At 40.2% G+C, this 19,803-nt stretch overlaps 3 protein-coding genes across 3 annotated transcripts in view; all 3 read left to right on the top strand.

The window, feature by feature from the left end:
- The first annotated feature begins 3,137 nt into the window (after positions 1 to 3,137).
- Positions 3,138 to 9,254, top strand: LOC131885340 (uncharacterized). The gene is made up of 7 exons (XM_059233366.1): positions 3,138 to 3,388; positions 5,724 to 6,061; positions 6,255 to 6,341; positions 6,417 to 6,503; positions 6,610 to 6,689; positions 7,212 to 7,452; positions 7,620 to 9,254. The coding sequence occupies exons 2-7, from the start codon at positions 5,732 to 5,734 to the stop codon at positions 9,015 to 9,017; spliced, it is 2,223 nt and encodes a 740-aa protein (XP_059089349.1). The 5' UTR covers positions 3,138 to 3,388; positions 5,724 to 5,731; the 3' UTR covers positions 9,018 to 9,254.
- A 1,722-nt stretch (positions 9,255 to 10,976) lies between these two features.
- Positions 10,977 to 15,848, top strand: LOC131885338 (focadhesin-like). Its single transcript, XM_059233364.1, has 4 exons — positions 10,977 to 13,691; positions 14,376 to 14,739; positions 14,842 to 15,033; positions 15,400 to 15,848. The coding sequence occupies exons 1-4, from the start codon at positions 11,149 to 11,151 to the stop codon at positions 15,817 to 15,819; spliced, it is 3,519 nt and encodes a 1,172-aa protein (XP_059089347.1). The 5' UTR covers positions 10,977 to 11,148; the 3' UTR covers positions 15,820 to 15,848.
- A 1,772-nt stretch (positions 15,849 to 17,620) lies between these two features.
- The window catches only part of LOC131885342 (TGF-beta receptor type-1-like), a 6,611-nt gene continuing 4,428 nt past the window's right edge, over positions 17,621 to 19,803 (top strand). The window contains exon 1 of the mRNA XM_059233368.1: positions 17,621 to 17,826. Within this exon, the coding sequence (XP_059089351.1) occupies positions 17,760 to 17,826 (67 nt within the window). The 5' untranslated portion in view covers positions 17,621 to 17,759. The remainder of the gene's footprint in view (positions 17,827 to 19,803) is intronic.

Here is a 19,803-nt window from a genome sequence, read left to right on the forward strand (position 1 = left end):
AGCCTCTGCGGTGGCTAAAATTGACCCTAAAACCTTGGTTGGGACAAAGCTCTTGGCTAAAGGCTCTTGAAACTGTACAGTATTAGATACATTTCGTATCTTCATTGATTACTGTACGCTTCATCTAGCTCGCCAGGGATCTGGTGCTCTCAATAATTAAGAAAATATGCTTCAGTCCAACCCCTAAATTAGGTATCTCGACGTGTTCCACCTACAAAGAAATTGATTGACTAGCAACATTTTAAAGTTGGTTTAATTGGGAGGTATATTTCGAAGGATCAATTCATAAACTTGAGGAACATTTGCAACGCAAAATATATGTGAAATACATTATATTTACAAAAATAATTAACTCTCTATCATAAATACAAATAAGCCAAGGGTCAAAAGTGCAAAACGGGAAAATGTATCTGGAGAGGTAGCGGAGATCAAATTCTTTTCAACCTAATCTTTTCCTAGCCTATGATGATGCTGAAAAGATCCTTACTCTACTGAAACTCATCTCTGATCGTAGTCAAAACTGGACGAAAGAAATCTTTTTTCTCGTTGAAAAACATGAATATGCCAAAATTGATCAATTTATCCCAATCCAAAATTTAGGATCAATTGCAGTGACCGTAGAGGCTTAACGTGCGTTTTGAGAGCACCCTCAAGCCCTCGAGAATCCAGGCTAGTTCGAACAATGAAGTCCACATCTCTTCTTTCTCGGGTTCCTTCATTGTTTAATTTGCTTCCCTCTAATATTGGTAAGGCGTATGTAGGCGTTAATCCAGTAGCAGGATTAATGTCACCCTAGGACAAGTTTTTGACTAAAATTCCCGATCAATCTTATATCTAAGGGTTAACCAGATCAACTAACTCTAATTCGTTGGTCGATCAAATAATATAAATAAATAAAAGTTAAGTAAATAAATAAATTTCTCGTCTTGAACTTCTGGAATACCAATCCCAGTAGCGGTAAGGAAGTCCGAATAACACCTTATGTCTCTACTCAGTGAAGAAATAAACATTACCAAGCCAGAAGCTCAGTGCTCCCCTCTAAACTTTTGGGATAAAACAAGTTGTTTGGTTGCATACGGTGAAAATTTGGGCTATAATTGGAACGTTTTGCTTAAACCAGAGGGCAAATTGATATCCTTGAGATATTTAGGAACGAACTCGAACTCAGGGGCTTTCATGGTCCGAAAAACAAAACAAAGGAGAAAGAAGAAAAGTACGAGGCTTGAAAAATTGTCGTGATCAAAATTAGACCTTCTTCCTCCTTCCACATCTCGCTAAATGATTATTGAATACTGAGTATTTTAGTGAGAATATGGATAAATAGAGGTTTCTTCATAAAGTAGAAACATTCGAAATTATAGGGAGGAACATGGCCAATTTTAAGCCTGTCTACCAGGATGTTTTTCCTATTGCTCTAGTGTTTCTCCGCTGTCCAATTTAAGGTGAGGTAAACAGTTGATACAAGATGGACGAACCATGAAATTTGACAAGTGGCGAGAATTCGTGTAAAGTTCCAAAATATTTTTGATGTGAGTGGTTGCCAGAAACATCCAAGCACTCCTCGAAAGTGAATCAGACATGTTTTATTAACTGCAGAGCTAAAAAAGGGCCAACTACTACACGATCCTGGAATTCCACTGGCAATCATCTTGAATTATAAACAACAATATACGTGAAAACTAGACTACATTGACTGGAAATGATCAGCAGTAACCTCTTAAACAGGATGGAGGGTGAAAACCGATCCAAGGTAAGGCCTAACTCATCGTTTTAGCCCCGTTTCCTAATGAGATCAAAGCCTACCGGGGTATACAGCGACAATATGATAAACCTCCATTTAAATTGAGACCTCCATGGCTGGAGCAATAATGTTTAAAACGGCCAAGGGGTTCAGATTTCAGTTTGGTTTCTAATCGAACAGACATCAGACTCATCATTTGCTAAATTTTTGTCTTCATAGGGACGAGTTTTGCCCCAAGTAGGTACTGGATTTCCAAACTTACAAGATTGGCTAGAAAAAGGATTTTTCACCCCGAGGCAATTAGAGCCAAAAGTGGCCATTTTTACTGATGTTGTCTTTATCTACAGTCACCAGATAAAACTTCCATGCATTGCAAGGGCTTCTTTTGACGATTACGTTGTCACAAACGTGAAAGTTATGATTATTTGAAATTGATTCCCCTCTGTGGCAAATGCTTGAAGTCTCACTAAACTTTCAAATAATACAATTAGAAAAAAAAAATCGAATATTGGTTCTGGGTAATAACATGACTGGATTTATTTAGGTGAAAGAATATCCGGCTCGATTGCTTGGAACAAATAATTTGTTAGGAAATACGCCATAACGAGCCTAAAACTAAGATTACATAAGAAGATGTTGTATATTTTCAATTAAACCCAACTTACAATGATCCATAAATGAGTCATTTTTGCAAAAATTGAAAATATATCAGTTTAAAATCAATTGATCACAGTACAGATTAGGACCTTTACCATTGGCAGTACCCACAAAGATCAAAAAATTGATCCACTTTGTAAACTAGTAGATACTCCTGTATTTCATTTGGAGTTTTGCTTAATCACTAGGCAACAAATAAGACCAACTCAAACCGGCTTGAACCAGAACCATTTAGTTTCTCAGTACCCTCGTATATAAAACCAGACCACTTGTGCCCAATTAAAATTGTCAATACTGCACACATTAATTCATTCAAAAGATACTCTCTTCATTCCTGGACCTGACTCGCTCAGAGATGTGCGTGCGTGCGTGCACCTCAACCTTTGAAGTAGGAGGAGAGTGCCCTTTCAAAGTACGCTAATGAACTGCTGCGCACATATTGCCCACTCAAGCCTTTGCTTTCACCGCATCCTTGGAACAAAACGTGTCTTCAAGACACCCTACAAAAACGAAACTCGTTTGGCTTGCCCGCAAAGCCGATGAATTCAATTCGACATCACGTAAGTCGCATCAGGATCCTTCCCTTGCCTATAGTCCTTATCTCGGAAACACATGAGCGCTAGCTCACATGTACGTACTCCTAGCAACTCCACCTGGACCCGAGCGCGGAGGAACGAACTCGACGACGAAGACTGAGGTGGGGAAAAGAGGAGCCGGAGATCTCCGAGCGTTTGGGAGCTCTCGTGAACCATCTTGTCAAAATGTACTCAGTTTTTCTTGTGATCTGTCAGAAGGAACACTACTATCTCTCGAACTTATTGAAAAGTGCTTATATTATTGTGCACAAACAAATTGCATTGTAACTCTTGATCGCAGTGATCACAAACTTGACTCATGTTTTCCATCGAGTAGTGCGGAGCCAGACTACCAGCAACGCCGAGCATTCTCTAGAACCACAATAGTCTTATAACCTAAAATATCGAAATATAGGTAAGCATTATCAAAGGCGATGCACGTCGATGCATTTGACGCGTTGCTCCAACTTGGGAATGATCTTGTTGGTAGGATTGCAGATTCTCTGAGGATTCAAATGACACACCTCCTCGGGAACATACAAAGTACAAGTACAAACAAAGTACTTTTCAACCACAACAGATTAGTCAGCAAATACAAAACTGGTAAATTTCGGTAAAATCGTCGAAAGGGGTTTCGAGCCAAATTGCCAGGCACATTCAAGCTTTCTCCTCACGTGTTCTAAACGTGCTCAAGCACCTAGCAGTGACAAGAGATACGTGCTTATTAGACAAAGCACATAATCACGATGGCAAACCTTATAGGCTAAAACTTCAAACAATGTAACATTTGGGGAAGACCAAAGTGGCCTTTCAGCTCAGCACAATAAATCGAAAGGTTCTGGGGATTTCATTCGATGTCAACGTATGTTTGGGAGTAATGCAATTGATCAATGCAGACTATTAGAATGTTTCGCTACAATATCAGTCGGTCTGAAACTGACAGGCTCGGTATACTACTTCACTAATTCGATGTTTGATATCTGACATTCCGTCCTATTGTTCATAGATATAGATATTGATTGTAATTGATGGTTGGAAAACTATTTATTAATCAACATCGACAGAGAGCAAATAGCTCAAGGTTGCAAGGAAAGGATAAACTTTAACAAGGTATTATTGACTCAAGCGAGTAGTATTTCAATAGGTTTGGCCAATTCCAGACTCGACAATGCTGTAAGGCCTGCTGATTGAACATCCGCCAAGGAGAATGTAAAAGTTTAGTAGGAGTAATTACGTAACGCATGAACATTTTTCTTTCATGATTTGACAACGATTATGTAACGACATTTTCAAGCTAATTTGAGACTGCGAAGATCGTACCACCGACATTTAAAATGTTAATGAAAGTATGACAGCACGTTTTTGCGCTATATTTCTGACCCTGAATCTTTGGCGGTGAGCCAAAACCCTTCTCAAGAACCCAGTGTCCTAAAGCGTACTTAATAAATAAAAGGAAGCATTTTTGTTATCGTTAATTGTTTTGTCACTTGCCAAAAAGGCAAAATTCTTGCTTAAGTACTTCTCTAAAACAAGTTCATTTCTGTATTAATATAAAATTTTATTAGAATAATGTATTAGCAAATACATCAGCTTTGGTAGCACTTTCATCATGCGTTTTGTGCTAAAGATTAATAGCATTCAAACGATGTTCTCCTGCATAGAACGAAAAGGGAATCAAATTTTCGGGTGATTGAATGAAAAGTTACTGTGATGCTGTTCAGTAATTTAAGTGATTGAATTTCTTGTTGGCTTCTTCTCTTTTTTTGCAATGAATTATTCTGCCACCGGCCATTTTATCTGTCAACTTTTTTATCTGATGTCAAAGGGGTTATGATCCCCCTTATTGGCCTCAAAACCAGTTTCAAGAGTATACTTCCCGGGTAGATTGGCATTTACCTCGCAGGGGTCAACTGTAGATAGTTCAGGTAAAGATAACAATTACACGATTGGCATTTTTGAATCAGATTGAAGTACAAGGTTCTGAGGACAGGGATGGTTTTGAATAGAGTTCACAACCGAGATAGTTCATTGATATGTCAGTGACGACACAAGGCAATGACACCTAATCTCAATGTGAGCATTTGACTTGTGTCTTGCACTAGTTCATTCAGCTCCACATACATATTCTAGTGAATTACATTATGCGTGGATCGAGGACAATCCATGTGGGCACGTTTTCCTAAACGTGTCTCTTTCTACTCCCAATTCATTGACTCCGTTACATGAGCACGTCGTCCTCGCTGTCTTATTTTCCGCGCATGAGCACCAATGTATACTCGCCTGCCTCTTTTGGACCGCTCTGATTCCTGGGCATTAAAGGCCTGCCTACAGCATGGAGAAGAGAGAATAGAGGGCATACGTGCTTGGCGTGCATGAGGAGCAGCCTCCGAGACCATCAGGGTCTATTCTTGATAGAAAGGAACAGCGTGATGTCGAACTCACATGTCAGCCTCAAAGCGTGACAGAGGAAGAGAGGAGGAAAGGCAAGAAGGGGAAGAAGGATCCGCACGAGGCAGATCCGACGAAGCAAGTTTATCGTAGCTTGTCGTAACGTGCTATCAACTTTGATCACTAGCATGAAGAAATTAAAATTCAGAAACTTGTGAGGGCTTATATCCGAGAGGCATTGTCTAGCTATTGGTTAGGGTGATAGCAGTCTTAAACATGGTCGCTTTATGTAAGAAAATTCTCTCTCTTGGTTTAGTTAGGATCCTAATGGAGTACTGATTGGATGACATGTTCTCTTCCAGGTCAAATCATGAGTTTATTACGGAGTGATAACCCCATGTCATCAACCAGCAGCGTGGCAAGCTGTTCCAGTAGCATCAACGAGCCTCTCCCTCCAAACAAATATCTCATGAAAACATTATGCTTTTCCAAGAAAAGCATGAGCATGCCAAGCAAAGAAGAGTATTCGAGGCTATTGAGTTGTGGCCTCGGGGCCAGAAAATGGCAGGTCAATCTGGATTTGGATTCAAAAATATTCCAACTCACTCTTCTCAATATTTACCCACGACTCTCAACAGTATCAAATTACTCCTTATGGACCATAAACAAAAACAAAACATTTGAAAAACTACCTCAAAAGGTGAGCTCTAAGCGCTAGGTTGTGAGTCGTACGGTAGAATAACTTTGTATTGGTCGAAGCTACTTGGTTATTCACACCGAGTGGAATGGCTTGGGAACTCACCGTGTGACCTGGGATCACGTTTTAGGATTCGCTGTCACAGCCCCTTATAAATAGAATGGAAATTTAATGATCAATGTTTTTCACAATGCAGGTTGACACACCAAGTCGAATTCGCGCTTATCTTGGATCTCAATTTAGTGGATGCTTGGTTATCATGCCATCCGAGGAAATCTCTCTCGTAAGTAGATGGTTTCCCCTCTCTTTGATGCATGAACAAAGATTCACATTTCATTCAACTTTTGTCATCTCATAGGGACCTTCGCCGACAGTGAATGGAGTAGAGACAGATGTTGGCGTTAGAAATGCTTACAAAAGTTCGCTTTCTCGAGATAAATCCAGGGTAAGTGACATGTCATTTTTACTCCGGGTTTGCTTCTTCAGGAACATACCTTGCGAGTCTAATTAATATTTAACGCATTCAGACGATTCGTTTTTATATTCTTCAGATCACTAATACCTGTGAAAGAAATGGTCTCAGTTACCCCAATAACAGCAGCCAATACTCACAAGCGACGAATACGTTGAAGTAAGTTTTGAATTCGACTAGTATCCTTACTGAATCATTTAAGACTTATGAAGATCAAAACATCGATCTTCATATCGGCTACCTAAATCTCAGCTCACGAGGCGTCTGTCCAATTGACAGAGCGACTCATGTGTAGTCAAGGGGTCTTCAAACTGCAATACATCCAGACAACATTTGGATGACGAAATGTCAATGCAGAAAGATCCAAAAGTAATTAGCCATCATAAGAGCTTAATTCATCAATTTATTGGAACCCTGCAGACAATTTCAATGGTTTCCAAGAAAGGGAAAGCAGCACCACTAGAACATGCTGATCGGATTGGAGTTTTATGAAATTTTGTCTTCGCGGCACTCACTATTTGACACGTTTTGCGCTCGTGGCATGTCTGTCTTCTAACAGAAAAAAAACGAATAAAGCTTATCATGATTAGAAAAATCATTGGGCAAAGAGTGCAAATAACAACACACATGCAGATCCTGTTCTTGTTTTTTAGATTGTAATCCATTATTCTTCATTTGCAGTTCGTTACACTCCCGGTCAATTTGTCTTTTGTGCGGGCGAATGGCCAAACAACTGGGATCGTCAGCTTTTTACAACATTGATACACACATGTTAAACTCCGAATCCGGAGGAGAAACAATTGCCGCTCGGTTGAAGGAAATCATTCGAGTCACTTTGCCTCGGAAGAAGTTAATTCCGTCAGAGGAAATCTGCAAGAAATGCTTCCGACAACTAAATGAAATCGATTACCTAGAGAACCAGGTAAGATCTGCGGAGACAGACGGTTACTTACAAAATAGAACATTAGTTGTATTTGGATTTATGCACTATACAAGGAAATAAAATCCTCATTCCAGGATTGTTCTCAATTCATAAACAAGTTATTGAAATATTTGCTCTTAACACTGACCAATAAATGCCTTTTTCAGCTCAAGAGCGCCAAGGATGAGGTTGTCAACAATTTCTTTCACACTGTCTCTAAAATCAGCCGTATGGACCCTCACGTTCTGCATCAGAATGGCATTGCCGCTCGCCATCATTCGCCCGTTCACCTTGCATCCTCATCGGCCACCTCCTCCACCTCATCCGGTTACATGGAAGGCGATTTGTCGTCGCTCAATGGGTCTGGAACGAACAGCCATGCCGATTTCCCCTTGCCTCAACGAGTTTATATTCAAGCAGGCCAACCCGGTCCGTTCCACGGGTCCATCTTGAGCCAACGATCACATGGTTCGGATTCAAAGCCTGGCTCCGGCGAATCCTACAGGCATTCAGGTCTGAATCTGGTTCCAGTCAATCTTAATTATCAAAGCTCAGCCTCCGCTGTGGCTGCTGTCATGGCAGCGGCTGCCGCCGTGAAAGAGCAACGCCACGCCGAATCTGACGATGAAGAGGCCACCAAACGCGAGCCCCTAAGCTACAAGATGTATGTGGCTAATGAGAGACATTCTTCCTCACGTAACTTGGGCGGTGGAGAGGACTTGAGTGCACACGCTTTGGTCACTCACGCGGCCGGACGCTTAGCGGCTCACGAGGAACAAAATGAAGCGGATTTACTCCGAAAAGCAGAGGACGACGATCAAAGTCAAATAGAGGAGGCTGAGAAGCACCAGAAGAGGGAGGATTTGACCAAAGAGGCACAAAATTTGAGTCAAACTCAGACTGAAGCTCAAGATGGAGACGGCGACGACGAAGAGGATACTCATCGCAAGCGATACTATGGATCGCTATGGCAACGACACTTGAAGCAAAAGGCGCAAGAGTCATATCGCCGGCAACTCCAAGAAGCTGAAACGCCAGACACTACTTACCTCAGCTATAATAGGGTATTACATCATTATCGTCGCCAAATGGCGCAAAGTCGAGAAGCCTCTGTCGAGGTCAATGGCTCCGACCGTTCAACAAGTGACAGTCCGGAGGGTAGTTCACCCAGTCCGGTATCACCGTCACAAAGTATTGAACCGGAAAGCAAAAACAACTCGAATCGATGGACAACGGCAAGCTCTAGCTCGATGCATGTCGGCGACCATAACCGTCCGTGGAAAAAGCGGTACCGCGAAAAGACTCACGACGCCAGTATTGATTTAAACACTGAACCAAAGGTGAAATCCTATCGAAGCTCCTCTTCCCCGGAGTCAGCCAAGTCTAGTAGCAATGAACCAGAATCCAAGGACGGACAAAGTATGAGCAATAGCAACACTGACTCTGGCCTTGGGGGATCCGATGAAGATTCGGGGGAATCCAACTCCAATGAGCAGATGTCCCTCACTGAAGTGAAAGAGACCGGCTCTGATCTCACTGACCTCCCCATACGTATGAAGTCCTGAAATCCAGATTTGGCTAATGCACAACTCTTGTCGTCGAAATGAAAGTTCAATGTTATTGTTGGATTCACGATACTCGACAACGTGAGTCTTCAGCTGATTCTTCCCCACCATTTAATGAATCATTATGACTGCTCAGATTAGTGACAACTATTTACTATTGGATTCTATGTGTACAAAAGCATTCATTGTAGTATTTTTGATTGGTATCAACATTATATTAAAAAAAGTGATCCACAACCTATCATTTCCTTGCCTAATACATGAACTTTCCAAAAGTTTGGTAAAATATCAAGTATTTTAAGACATGCTAAGAGCAGAACTAACTTGCCGCGACTTGACTACATCTTGTCTCTGAGTTGTGACATTTGGATGTAGTCTTAAGACTGATTGGAGTGGTTCTTTTTGGGATAGGTACGGTTACTTAAGAACAAGGAGTAATTGGCATCTTGTCAAACTCGAGAATTTCGGAGTATGATGACTAACGCCTCGCGCAACCTCTAAAAGATGTGAAGGCGAAGAACGTACGACCCGGGCCGGGTACCCATGTACGACCCAAAACCCAAAACAAGTACGAGAAATTGCGAAATCCTTAAGTTTGACAAGTCCATAAGGAAACATGAATTGCGGCACTTTGATTTTGGGCTTTTCGTATAGGGAGAATTCAGACAAGCGTCACAGCATCACAAGCAACTCCCACCGTGAGCCAATTGAATTTTGAAATAATGAGCGACTTGTCCTGCAAAGCTCAAAAATATTCATTTTTGGTGGAGTTATCTCACTATAATAATATCTTGGCTTAATATAAGCATACTGTTTGTTTCCAACAAGCCGGCAAATTGAAATAAATGAAATTTTTTGTCTATGCTCCGTGTAGGTTGGTTGTGATGCTTATCTAGATTTTCCCTCCACATAGTGACCAAAATCAGGGTAACGGACTGCATTTTCCCTAGAAATTTCTTTGTTTGCATGGCTATGGGCCTAAACGGGTTAAATAATGTGGGCTTAATAATTGGACAAGCAAAACAAAAAAGGCATTTTTCGGAATTCAAACAAGAAATGGTGAGACTAAGTTTGAACTTGAAGGTGAATAATTAAACTTTACTAGTTACTTTATGACCACCTGTGGCACGTTGTTCATCCTATAAAAAAATATTTTGAAAAACATTTTTGGTCATTTATAAACATGAAACATTAATTTTGCTCGTGATTGGACAGATTTTTGTTCAGAATGAAAAGCAAGCATGAAGAATTTTTAAATGTAAACTTTATTCTACATCCCGCTGACACTAAATCACTTTAGTACAAAAACATTTGTTTAAGTGTCTGCCCCTGATAATTAGGCTCAAACCCTAATGTTCAAATACTCTTGAAGATTCGAAAGCGAGTCTTAAAAGATCTCCTCGATAAATACAACCATATTTGGTGGATATGATTGCAATAGTAACCGTTACCTTGAATTCAATCGAACAAGGATCAATGGCTGACTGAATTGACTATTGACGAAAGATATTGTTGTGTTGGCGAGTGTTAGGGTCGTAGGGGCGATCCTAGCCCGAAGAGCGAACGAAGCCAAGTCTCACATCTTCCATTTTCCCAAAAGGAAGTGTTGCTTCTCCACCCGTTGGTTCTCCGTCTGTGGGTGTGGTAGGCGTCTAAAGGCTTCCTGCAGAAAGAGGTCAAGGAGGGAGGCGAAGAAGGACTCCTCTGATACTGGGAAACTGTGCAAACCACTACGCCTGGTCTCTTTCAAAAGAGCTGGAAATAAGTCCGTTTTGACAGATCCATGGAAAAAAGATCTGGCCTTATAGGGAAGCGAAATTCAAAAATATTTTTTCTATATTTGCCGTTTGCATAATCTATTTTCATAGAAAAAGTGAGTAGAGTTTGTTTGGGATTCAAAATTGGCGCGAAATCCGTGGTGACTGTAAACGCTTGTTTTCCACAACAAAAACAACACATGGATCCGAATTGATCTTCAACAAACGTGCAATACACAGTGGGCTTCTCGATGTGTCGCTTTGGGACATAAAAGTGCATCGATCCATAATCGAGCAAGTCCATCCTCATTTTTGGCCGCATAAGTTCAGTGGCTGAATATTATCCAGACAATTTGCTCATAGAAGAACACACCATGGAAGACATCCGAAAGAAATTGGATCCAAAACAAGTGACGTTGTCTCCACTACCAGTGACAGAAGGGGCCTTGAACAAGCTCAAAGATGTGATCCTCAACCAGGTAGCAATTCCGACGACTCAAAACCGCGAATCCATTCAGTTATTGTGGGAACAATGCCAGAGCGAACATCGAGTAGTGGCTTACAATGCCGTTCGAATCCTGTTGGAATTGGTGGACAGCAAGGTTTTGGAGCTGGGTCCAACACTCTCTGGACTTTCGGCTCTGTCGTATCAAATTAAGCATCCTGAAGGATTAGTTTGGGCTATTAGCCAACTTTTGGCCATTCATTCGCCGAAAAAGTATGCTTTGGTCTCGAATCCGCACCCGTACGTGGTGCTATTACGTTCTTATCCCGCCACGTGGCCGCACATCCACAACGTGATTCAAAATCAGATGAACCGAGCTCAAACCAATGGGAATAATGTCATTGAGGATTTGAGGCCCCTCCTAATGTTTCTGTTCTGTAATCCTCATCACCATGAGCATTTCTCCGGGTTTCGACAAATCCTACTCGTTGATTTGATCCAGGCTCAACCTAATTTGCAGTTAAAGCCGTTTTGGGAGGACGTTCTTCAGTGGCTGCCATTTAACTCTAAAGTGTCTGCTTATGAACAGTACAGGATGTCGCTTCAGATCTGGTCGGAATTAGGATGGGATCAGCCAACACTTCTTCCCTCCTTGTGCAGTGTAATAGTAAGTTTCAGCCGCTTTGGTTTAAATCCTAATATTGTGATCAAAGACATCACCAACAAATGGGAAGCGTCAAAGTGTTCGGACAACATTGCTAATGAAAGTGTTATCATTCTTTCATCTGCACTCTCTGAAACTAGCTCCTACCAACAGCGAGGAATCATAGAACTCATCTTGTCTTTATGTGAAAAGGCACAAATGATTCCAGAGGTGATTGGCATAGTTCTTTTTCAAATTCTGGTATTTGTATCGAAAAAAACTCAAATTACGCAAAGACTTGTTGAACAAATTGAGACCCTTAAAGCTATGTCGAAATCGAAGCCCGTTTCTGACCTCTCCATTGTTTCCGTTCCAATAGCGCCATTTCATGTCCCTTGGGCCAAGGCAAGACAAGTATTCAATTTGTTACGTTTCATCTCAGGATCTGAAAGAAGTACTACTCAATGGTTAAAAAGTATAGAAAGGCTGAACCTTGGTGACTTTACTGATGAAGTCCCAGTTCTTTCATCTATTGCCATCTTAACGGATTCCGGTGAGCAACTGATCTTGATCATGAGAATTTTTGGCCAAGTTATCGGTCTTCAACCCGAATACGCCCTTCAAGTCCTTGCCGTTCTGATGCACAAGTTAGCTCAAAAAACAGAACCTGAGACTAAATTGGCTCTTTTAACCCACATCCCAATGCTTGGCAAGGACAAGTTATCGATCGGTGTAACCGTCCAGTTAATCAATTCGCTTGGGAGCCGACCAGGATTGATTTGCTTGAAGATCAAATTGCTCTACGATCTTTGGTTGATTGAGGACCGGATTTACCCCCAATTACGAAAAGCCCTAGACGAGAATACTGTCATGAAGACAGCACATGAATATGAATTCTTCCTCACCAAAGCGCTCGTTTTGAAGGGAGTCTGTGAGAAATCACCCTCGAAACATGGAGCAGATCTTCTGCCAATGCTTTCCGATATTTTGAATAAATTCGGAGATCCAATTGACTCGGCTCTTTGCTGTATGGCCTTAGACGGAATTCGATCATTATGTGAAGCTCAAATCATAGATATTCGAACTACAGTGAATGTTCTGTGGTCAAAACTGTGGAATGACGGAAGGCTCCGAGTCCGATCTCATTTCTATCAAATCTTACGAGTGACAGCCTTGTTTGATTTGGAATCGGCCGTGTTCCAGGAATTCAAATCCGAAACTTTGACTCGTTTGTGGGAACGCTTGGTTCTACCAGGTCAGGGAGAGGATATTCCCGCGATAAGTCAGGCAATCGTGGGCTTCAAACTTCAGGATCATAAACTCAAAATGTTACCTTCATATGTCATTGAAAATTTGAAATACCCGGATGGCTTTATTCCTAAAGATGACACATCCTTGCCTCCTAAACCCGAGCACGTTTGGGAAGTTATTCCTAGTGACATTTGGACCAAACTGATGACAGATTGCCCTATTCCTGAGCTTCAACATCAGTTCAGGGATCTTCTCGTTCACTTACTGGATGAAGAGTTGAAAGGATTACCAAGAGGTGCATATTACCTCAGTCAGGCCATGAAGAATAGAGGAGAGGAGCCAGAAAATTACGGTTTTCTGAAAGAAGGGAGCATTCTACGGGGTCTCATAGCTTACTGCCAAGGTGTGCTGAATTCTAGAATTCCAATGCATCAAGAAGCACTCCAGAAAGTCTTATGGATTCTTAGCAGGCCTTATCCCAAACATTTTCCGCCTCTGAATTGGACCTGGCTCGAAAATTTACAACGGTATTCCAAGGAGGCTTTGGCTATTGCGTGCCTACAATGTGAACATTCAAGGTGAGTAGACCGTCGGATTCATGGATGCATATTTACATAACACTTAATACTGTGGGTTCCAATTAAACTAGTAGCAAGTGTCCATTGTTCATTTGTTCTGTTTTAGGTGGTACAAACATCTTGTATTGTTATTTGCTTGCAAAACTGTATTCTTTATCAATTATTCCAAGGCACCTTCGACATCAAATGTCAAAACTTTTTTTCATTGCCATATTAAGCCCATGTTAGAAGTCTACTAAGAACGTACAATTATGTTATTAAAGAAAACATAATATGACAGGGAGTATATCTATAATACTAAATATACTACTTTTACTTCTCGTATAATAAATGAAATCCGTCACCTGAACTGAAAACGTGTCCGATTTACTCATATGTCGGATATTTGCTCTGTATTAATGGAATTATGCAGGATACGCCAAAAATGGCTGAACATCAGCCCGAAGTTTTCGACAAGGGAAACGTGGCATTCTTTCACATGCTTGCTCGAAGGGCCTCTTTCAATCAGAACTAATCCAGAGAAGCACCAAACACTTCCTTCTTAGTCATATTGGTGTTTATATTATACCCCATCCTCAACAAATGAAAATGTATAACTCTAATTACTTCCTTCCAATTCTAAAAAAGACTCGCAATTTCTTCAAATGCAAAAGAAATAATGTAATCAAAATTTGAACTTTTCAGATCGGCAAAATGGATTGTGGAAAAGGCTATCCAGAATAATGCTTCCGATGAGGTTCTTTTGACTCACGCAGCCAAGATGGCTTTTGGCCTTGAGGACGATAAATTGTCTGAAATCCTGGAGATGGGATTGAACCAAAGAATTCGTAAGATTCAGTGTCAGTCAGATGTGGATAATGCAGCCAGGCTAATGTTAACCTTGAAGACCTCGAATAAAAAATCACCAATGATTTTGGAATGTATCGAAAAGTTGTCCAAATTGATTCCTCAAGAGGAAGAGGAACTCTACGAAGCTTATTTGGATGTTATCCAAGAGCTTCCAACATCAACCCTTGATATGATGAGCAACACGAGCTTTCATTTCCAAGTAAGGAAGCTACTGCCTTGTGTCATTATTGCACGTGGTAGCGGGTTAAATACATTTTTTGAGAGGAAAAAGATGATACAATCCCATTTCCATTACTTCTAGGTTTCTCCTACACAAATCTACCGTGCATTGTCCATTCGTGTTCACTTGGCTTGCTCGGATGAATCTGACCACCCTCTCAATTGGTTGAACACGTGTATCGAAAGCGCTTCTAAAATGGAAACCTTGGACATGACATCCATTTTAAGAAATTTGGCCACAGTTATCAATCATGGACGAGTAAAATACCCTCAGGTAAGTTTTCGAACATTTGATCAAAGAAACATCGAGGAAGGAACGCTTGAACGGAGAATTACTGCCCGGATGTACCCATAAAACAAATACTCTTACATCGATCTTCCAAGTCTAATGAATCCCGAAATTTAAGTCGGAGATACTTAGATTCTAGCACCTGGTACAACATAGCAGTTGTTCCACCAGATGAAAAGAGAAAACACTTTAGTAACAATTCTAACTCGTAAGTCTATTTTACGTTTCTTTACACTTAAGTAACTCATACTACCTGAGTTAGTAGGCTTGAGACTACAACTACCTGCAGAGTACTTGCTGATTTGTCTTTGATTTTATAGGTTCTCAATTCATGCTTGATTTCTATTTTAGGCGAACCGACAATGGCTGATGGAGCTAATGGGTCAGGTCAGAGCCACACTGAGGCCGGGTAACAATGCCAAGGTATTCAAAAGGCTTTTTGAAATTTTCACCTTCGCGATCGTTCATTTTGCCCAAGTGGATTGCTTTTGCCATCCCAAAGAAAGGCTGTACTCGTCTCCTGAGGAGTGTTCTGATCTCCTTCCAATCGCTGTGGCATCTTTATTGCAAGCCAAATCCGTGATTTGGAATGGATTAGGACCTCAAGTGTGCGAGTGGATGCTTAGTCTCCTATCTGAGAGGGCATTTCCCAGCGAATTGAGGAACACCGTAATTGCAGCCCTGCCTGCCTTTAAAGTAGATGAACAATACTCTGAGGCCTCCATGTGGAGTAGGATTGTGTTAATAACCTCCGCTATGCCTCTAGAATGAATAAACTTGAGCCAATTGGTCAAAGTGAATGGAAAGATGATATGATTCTCCCCACCAGTCAAAGAAACTGCTCACAGAATTCAAAAATAGGGCTGTTGCGCAGATCCTTTGCCAGTTGGGAGGAGTTGGCGAATTGCGTGGAATGAAAGTCCAATTTGCGAATTTATAGAAAAACGCGCTAGTTTGCGATAAGAAACGAATCACAAGTCACGCTTGGAAAGCCCCAAACGAATTTCTTCCCTCACATAGAAAAACAGTAGAAAACAAGAGTTTGTTTTAGAGTATTCAAGTGCCACTTGAGGTTAAACGGCGTATTAAACTCTCTTGGACACTAGTTGGTTTCGCGAACCCCTTCTCAGTTGAGATAAATGAGTTTTGAATGGCAATCAATATTTTTTATCAAAAAGAAACTTGAAATATACGCAGAGAAAAAACGGATTTCGTAACCATCCCATAGGAAATTAGAGAACAAGCAGCGATCTTAAGTAGTTACCATTTTAAACTCCTCAACATCCGCAAAGAAATGTACATTTGCTAAAGAAAATTTTTTGAAACCGAGATCAAGAAATTTGAAACTTTAAACTCGATCCATCAATCACGTATATAAATCTAAATGATTTAATACTCATTGCGGTTTCCTACTGAACTTTTTGCGCTAATTGTTAAAAAATAAACCTTTTTTCAGAATCTGTATTTCAACGAATTTCAAATTCTTTCGTATTTACTCGTTAACAAAAGGCGAGCGTTCCAGAACTCACTAAACGAAATCTTTCATTTTTTCTGTATCAGCGGTCCTGACAAAATAACAAAGAGAGAAAGAAATTTTAATTAAAAAAATAATAATTTTGCCAACACAAATTACACATCAATTTAAGTTGTTTAGAGGATCAAAAGAATCTGCAGCATGATATTGTTCTAGAACTGCACCTTTTCACTCTCCAACAAGTGTAGTCGCAGCACCCCTGTTTCATGCTGAGAATGCACTTTTGTGAGCGGGAATCGCCCCATAAACCATGCTCTCTTGGTTGACTAGCCAAGTATCGTTAGCAACGTGATGAGAACGCTTTGGAGCAAATCTTGCTCGGGAGCTTCCCTCCTCGTAAAGGCTCGTCGGTAAGCCAGCCGAAAAGCAAGCGAGCAAGCCAGCAGTCACCTAAGTAATGCAACACTCAGGAGCAGCTCATCAAACTGGCTGGCCAGAGCAAAGGAAATGCATACAACTGGCCTAGCACATAAAAATCCCAGCCAACACACGCATACACTTATCCAGGGTCAAATTCAGGGGTTTGCATTTCACATCCTCTCTATATAAAGCATTAAATGTATGCTGTGGTTTCATTTGGAACGAAATGGTATCTTTGAAATAACCCAAGTTACTATTATTTGGAAAGCAACTCTTATATGGCATGGCCTAAGATTCCTCAACATGACCCAGCCAGTAGTGCATTATTGGAGCCCCTTCCCTTTCTTTCAGACTACATGCAAGTTTTCAGACTGAAAAAGGGTGACTAAAATCGGCCTTGTATTTGCTACAACCAGTTTTTTTTTCTGTTCAGAATTTAGCAATTTTTAATGTATGCTTATTCGGAGTTTGATCATTCTTTGGCGATTTAGAAATAATTCAAAATCATATGATGATATAACGTTCCTACCTTAACTAACTTCACAATTCATTACGGGTAAAAATGATATTTGAAAGGCAAACGCCTGTGCCTACGTCTAATTGATTTCTCAATACGTTTGGAAACCCTTTTCACAAAGAGTTAAGGGACACGCCTTTTCCCGAAATTATGAGTTGCCATCAGCTACCCTGATCACAGAGCAGAAAGGAACAGTTCTTGACGAGGAGCAGAGAGATTCGCCGTGTGTGTTCTTATCTCAAGGAATTGAACGATTGTTACACAGACACAAACAATGAGGTTCAATTTTAAAGTGAAACCATGTTGAACAGTGCCAAGATTATACAAGTGGGTTTGCTATTATGCACATTTCTACCATTAATACGAGGTATGTCGCAATTTAACTGGGTGAATATTCTACCGTTTAGATTGTAGGGCAACTCGGTGTAGTTAGGGGGTTTCCAGACGTCTAGACAGATTTTCAGGGTCGCCGCCTGGGAGCACATGTTCTTTTCCATGATGTGCGTAGCGAATACCGTACTTGAACCATTTATCAATTTGATGGGATTTCAAAAAGATTTGCAAAACAACTACTAATATATTTCTGTCCAAAGCAAATCTATAGAAATGGTCAATCACAATAGGAGATATCATCAAAAATGTACTTTACCTGAATTAATGGGATTGCCATGTTAAGAAAATAAAAGAGTTCTTTGCTCGAAAATGCCAAGATCATTACAAAAACAGCAAAAACAGAAATAGAAATTGTCAAAAGCCCACGAAAGCGAGAATTTTCGTCGTTAAAGTTGTGTTGTTTAGAGAAACTCTTGACAAAGCAATATACATATAGTCTCCGACTAATTACGATACTAGAATTCAGGATGTTTTCCAATCGAATCGAGTACTTGAAAATTTACTTGAAATGGCATCCATCCTTTACGATTACCTGGTTCAGCTAATGGGAACAAGATCCTTATTATAAGATATTTGTTTTATTTCCCTAGCTTTGGGAACATCCATGCCATGTACCATACGGTATTGTATATAAAAACAGTAATAACATGTCAAACTCTGGTTCGTTCTAGATCAATTCCAAGTCTGTGTTACACAAATGAAACTTAATTGCCTTGAAAAGCAACTGACAAAAAGTTTAGTTAAACGAGAGGATTAACTAAAATGAAAAGTTTTTATAGCGACAACAATGCCAACATTAATTGCCTGTTAACAGAGTTGTTCCACTTTTTGCCCCATACAAAGATTTGCTTACCCGTCTTCCAAGCCATCTATTGGGTCGAAATGAATCTTGACACACTTACGGGTACTTTTTGCTTTCAGGGTACTATGCATGGGAATCAAATACATATGAACAGTGAAACTAACATGCTGTTCATATGTGCTTGTTTTCCGTAACATCCTGATTGCAAAAAGTACTAATAAATGTGCCAACATTCATTTTGACCTATTTCATGGCTTAGAAGATACGATGCCTGAGCTCTGAATACCATCGGGGGATACTTCGGCATATAATTGTGGATATTGTTTTTGACTTTTAGAAAAGAAAAAAAAAACATAAATTATTGAGGGAAAACCTTGGCAACCACAAAAAGTGCAAATAAACTAAATAATTCTAGTATATCGAAAAAAAAAGAATGTAGTTGCGTTCATTTATTCAATGGTGAATTCAACCTCTCTAAACAAATTGAATAACGAAATGTTTAATTGAGCGACTTCTCTGACTGTTCTAAACTACTCGAGCCAAAGCTACTTGTACTTCCATTTAATTTAAGAACTCCCAATCCGGTTGGAAGATTCGAAAAAATCATTATCCATCTCTCAAAGCAACAGAAATCCGGCTCCTTTGTTAAGTAAATAGTTAATCAAAGTAGCTTTTGGGTTTGAAAGTAATTTAAATTCGTTTTCATTGTGCAAAAATCACAATTCCATGTATTTTTTAATAGGTAACGAGAGGAATAGGCAATGATATCTTCACAATTATTGCTTTCCAATTAAACGAGGAAGTTTATAATGCCAGAACCTATGATCTGGCCCAATATTACTTTACTGAATGGACATCTGATGAATTCCAATGGTTCCGAAATACGTAGAGAGGTTTAGAAATTGAGGCACGTCTTACGGGGGGACGTTGAGAGGGGGGAGCTTTAAGGCAATTAGGAAAGACTAGAGGGCTAGGAAAGACTGATATTTAAACCTTTTCTGTACAATAGCAAACAGAGTAGGAATAGGTTATAATTGAATCTTCGTTTTGTTTCAAATGCCTTGTAAAATATCTACAAGGAAAACAGATAAAAAAGTCAGACGAAAACATAATGTGTTGAGCTGATGATGGATCGAAAGAGATCTTATC

The sequence above is a fragment of the Tigriopus californicus genome, chromosome 8 (genome assembly GCF_007210705.1).
Source record: "Tigriopus californicus strain San Diego chromosome 8, Tcal_SD_v2.1, whole genome shotgun sequence".
NCBI classification, from domain to species: Eukaryota; Metazoa; Arthropoda; class Copepoda; order Harpacticoida; family Harpacticidae; genus Tigriopus; species Tigriopus californicus.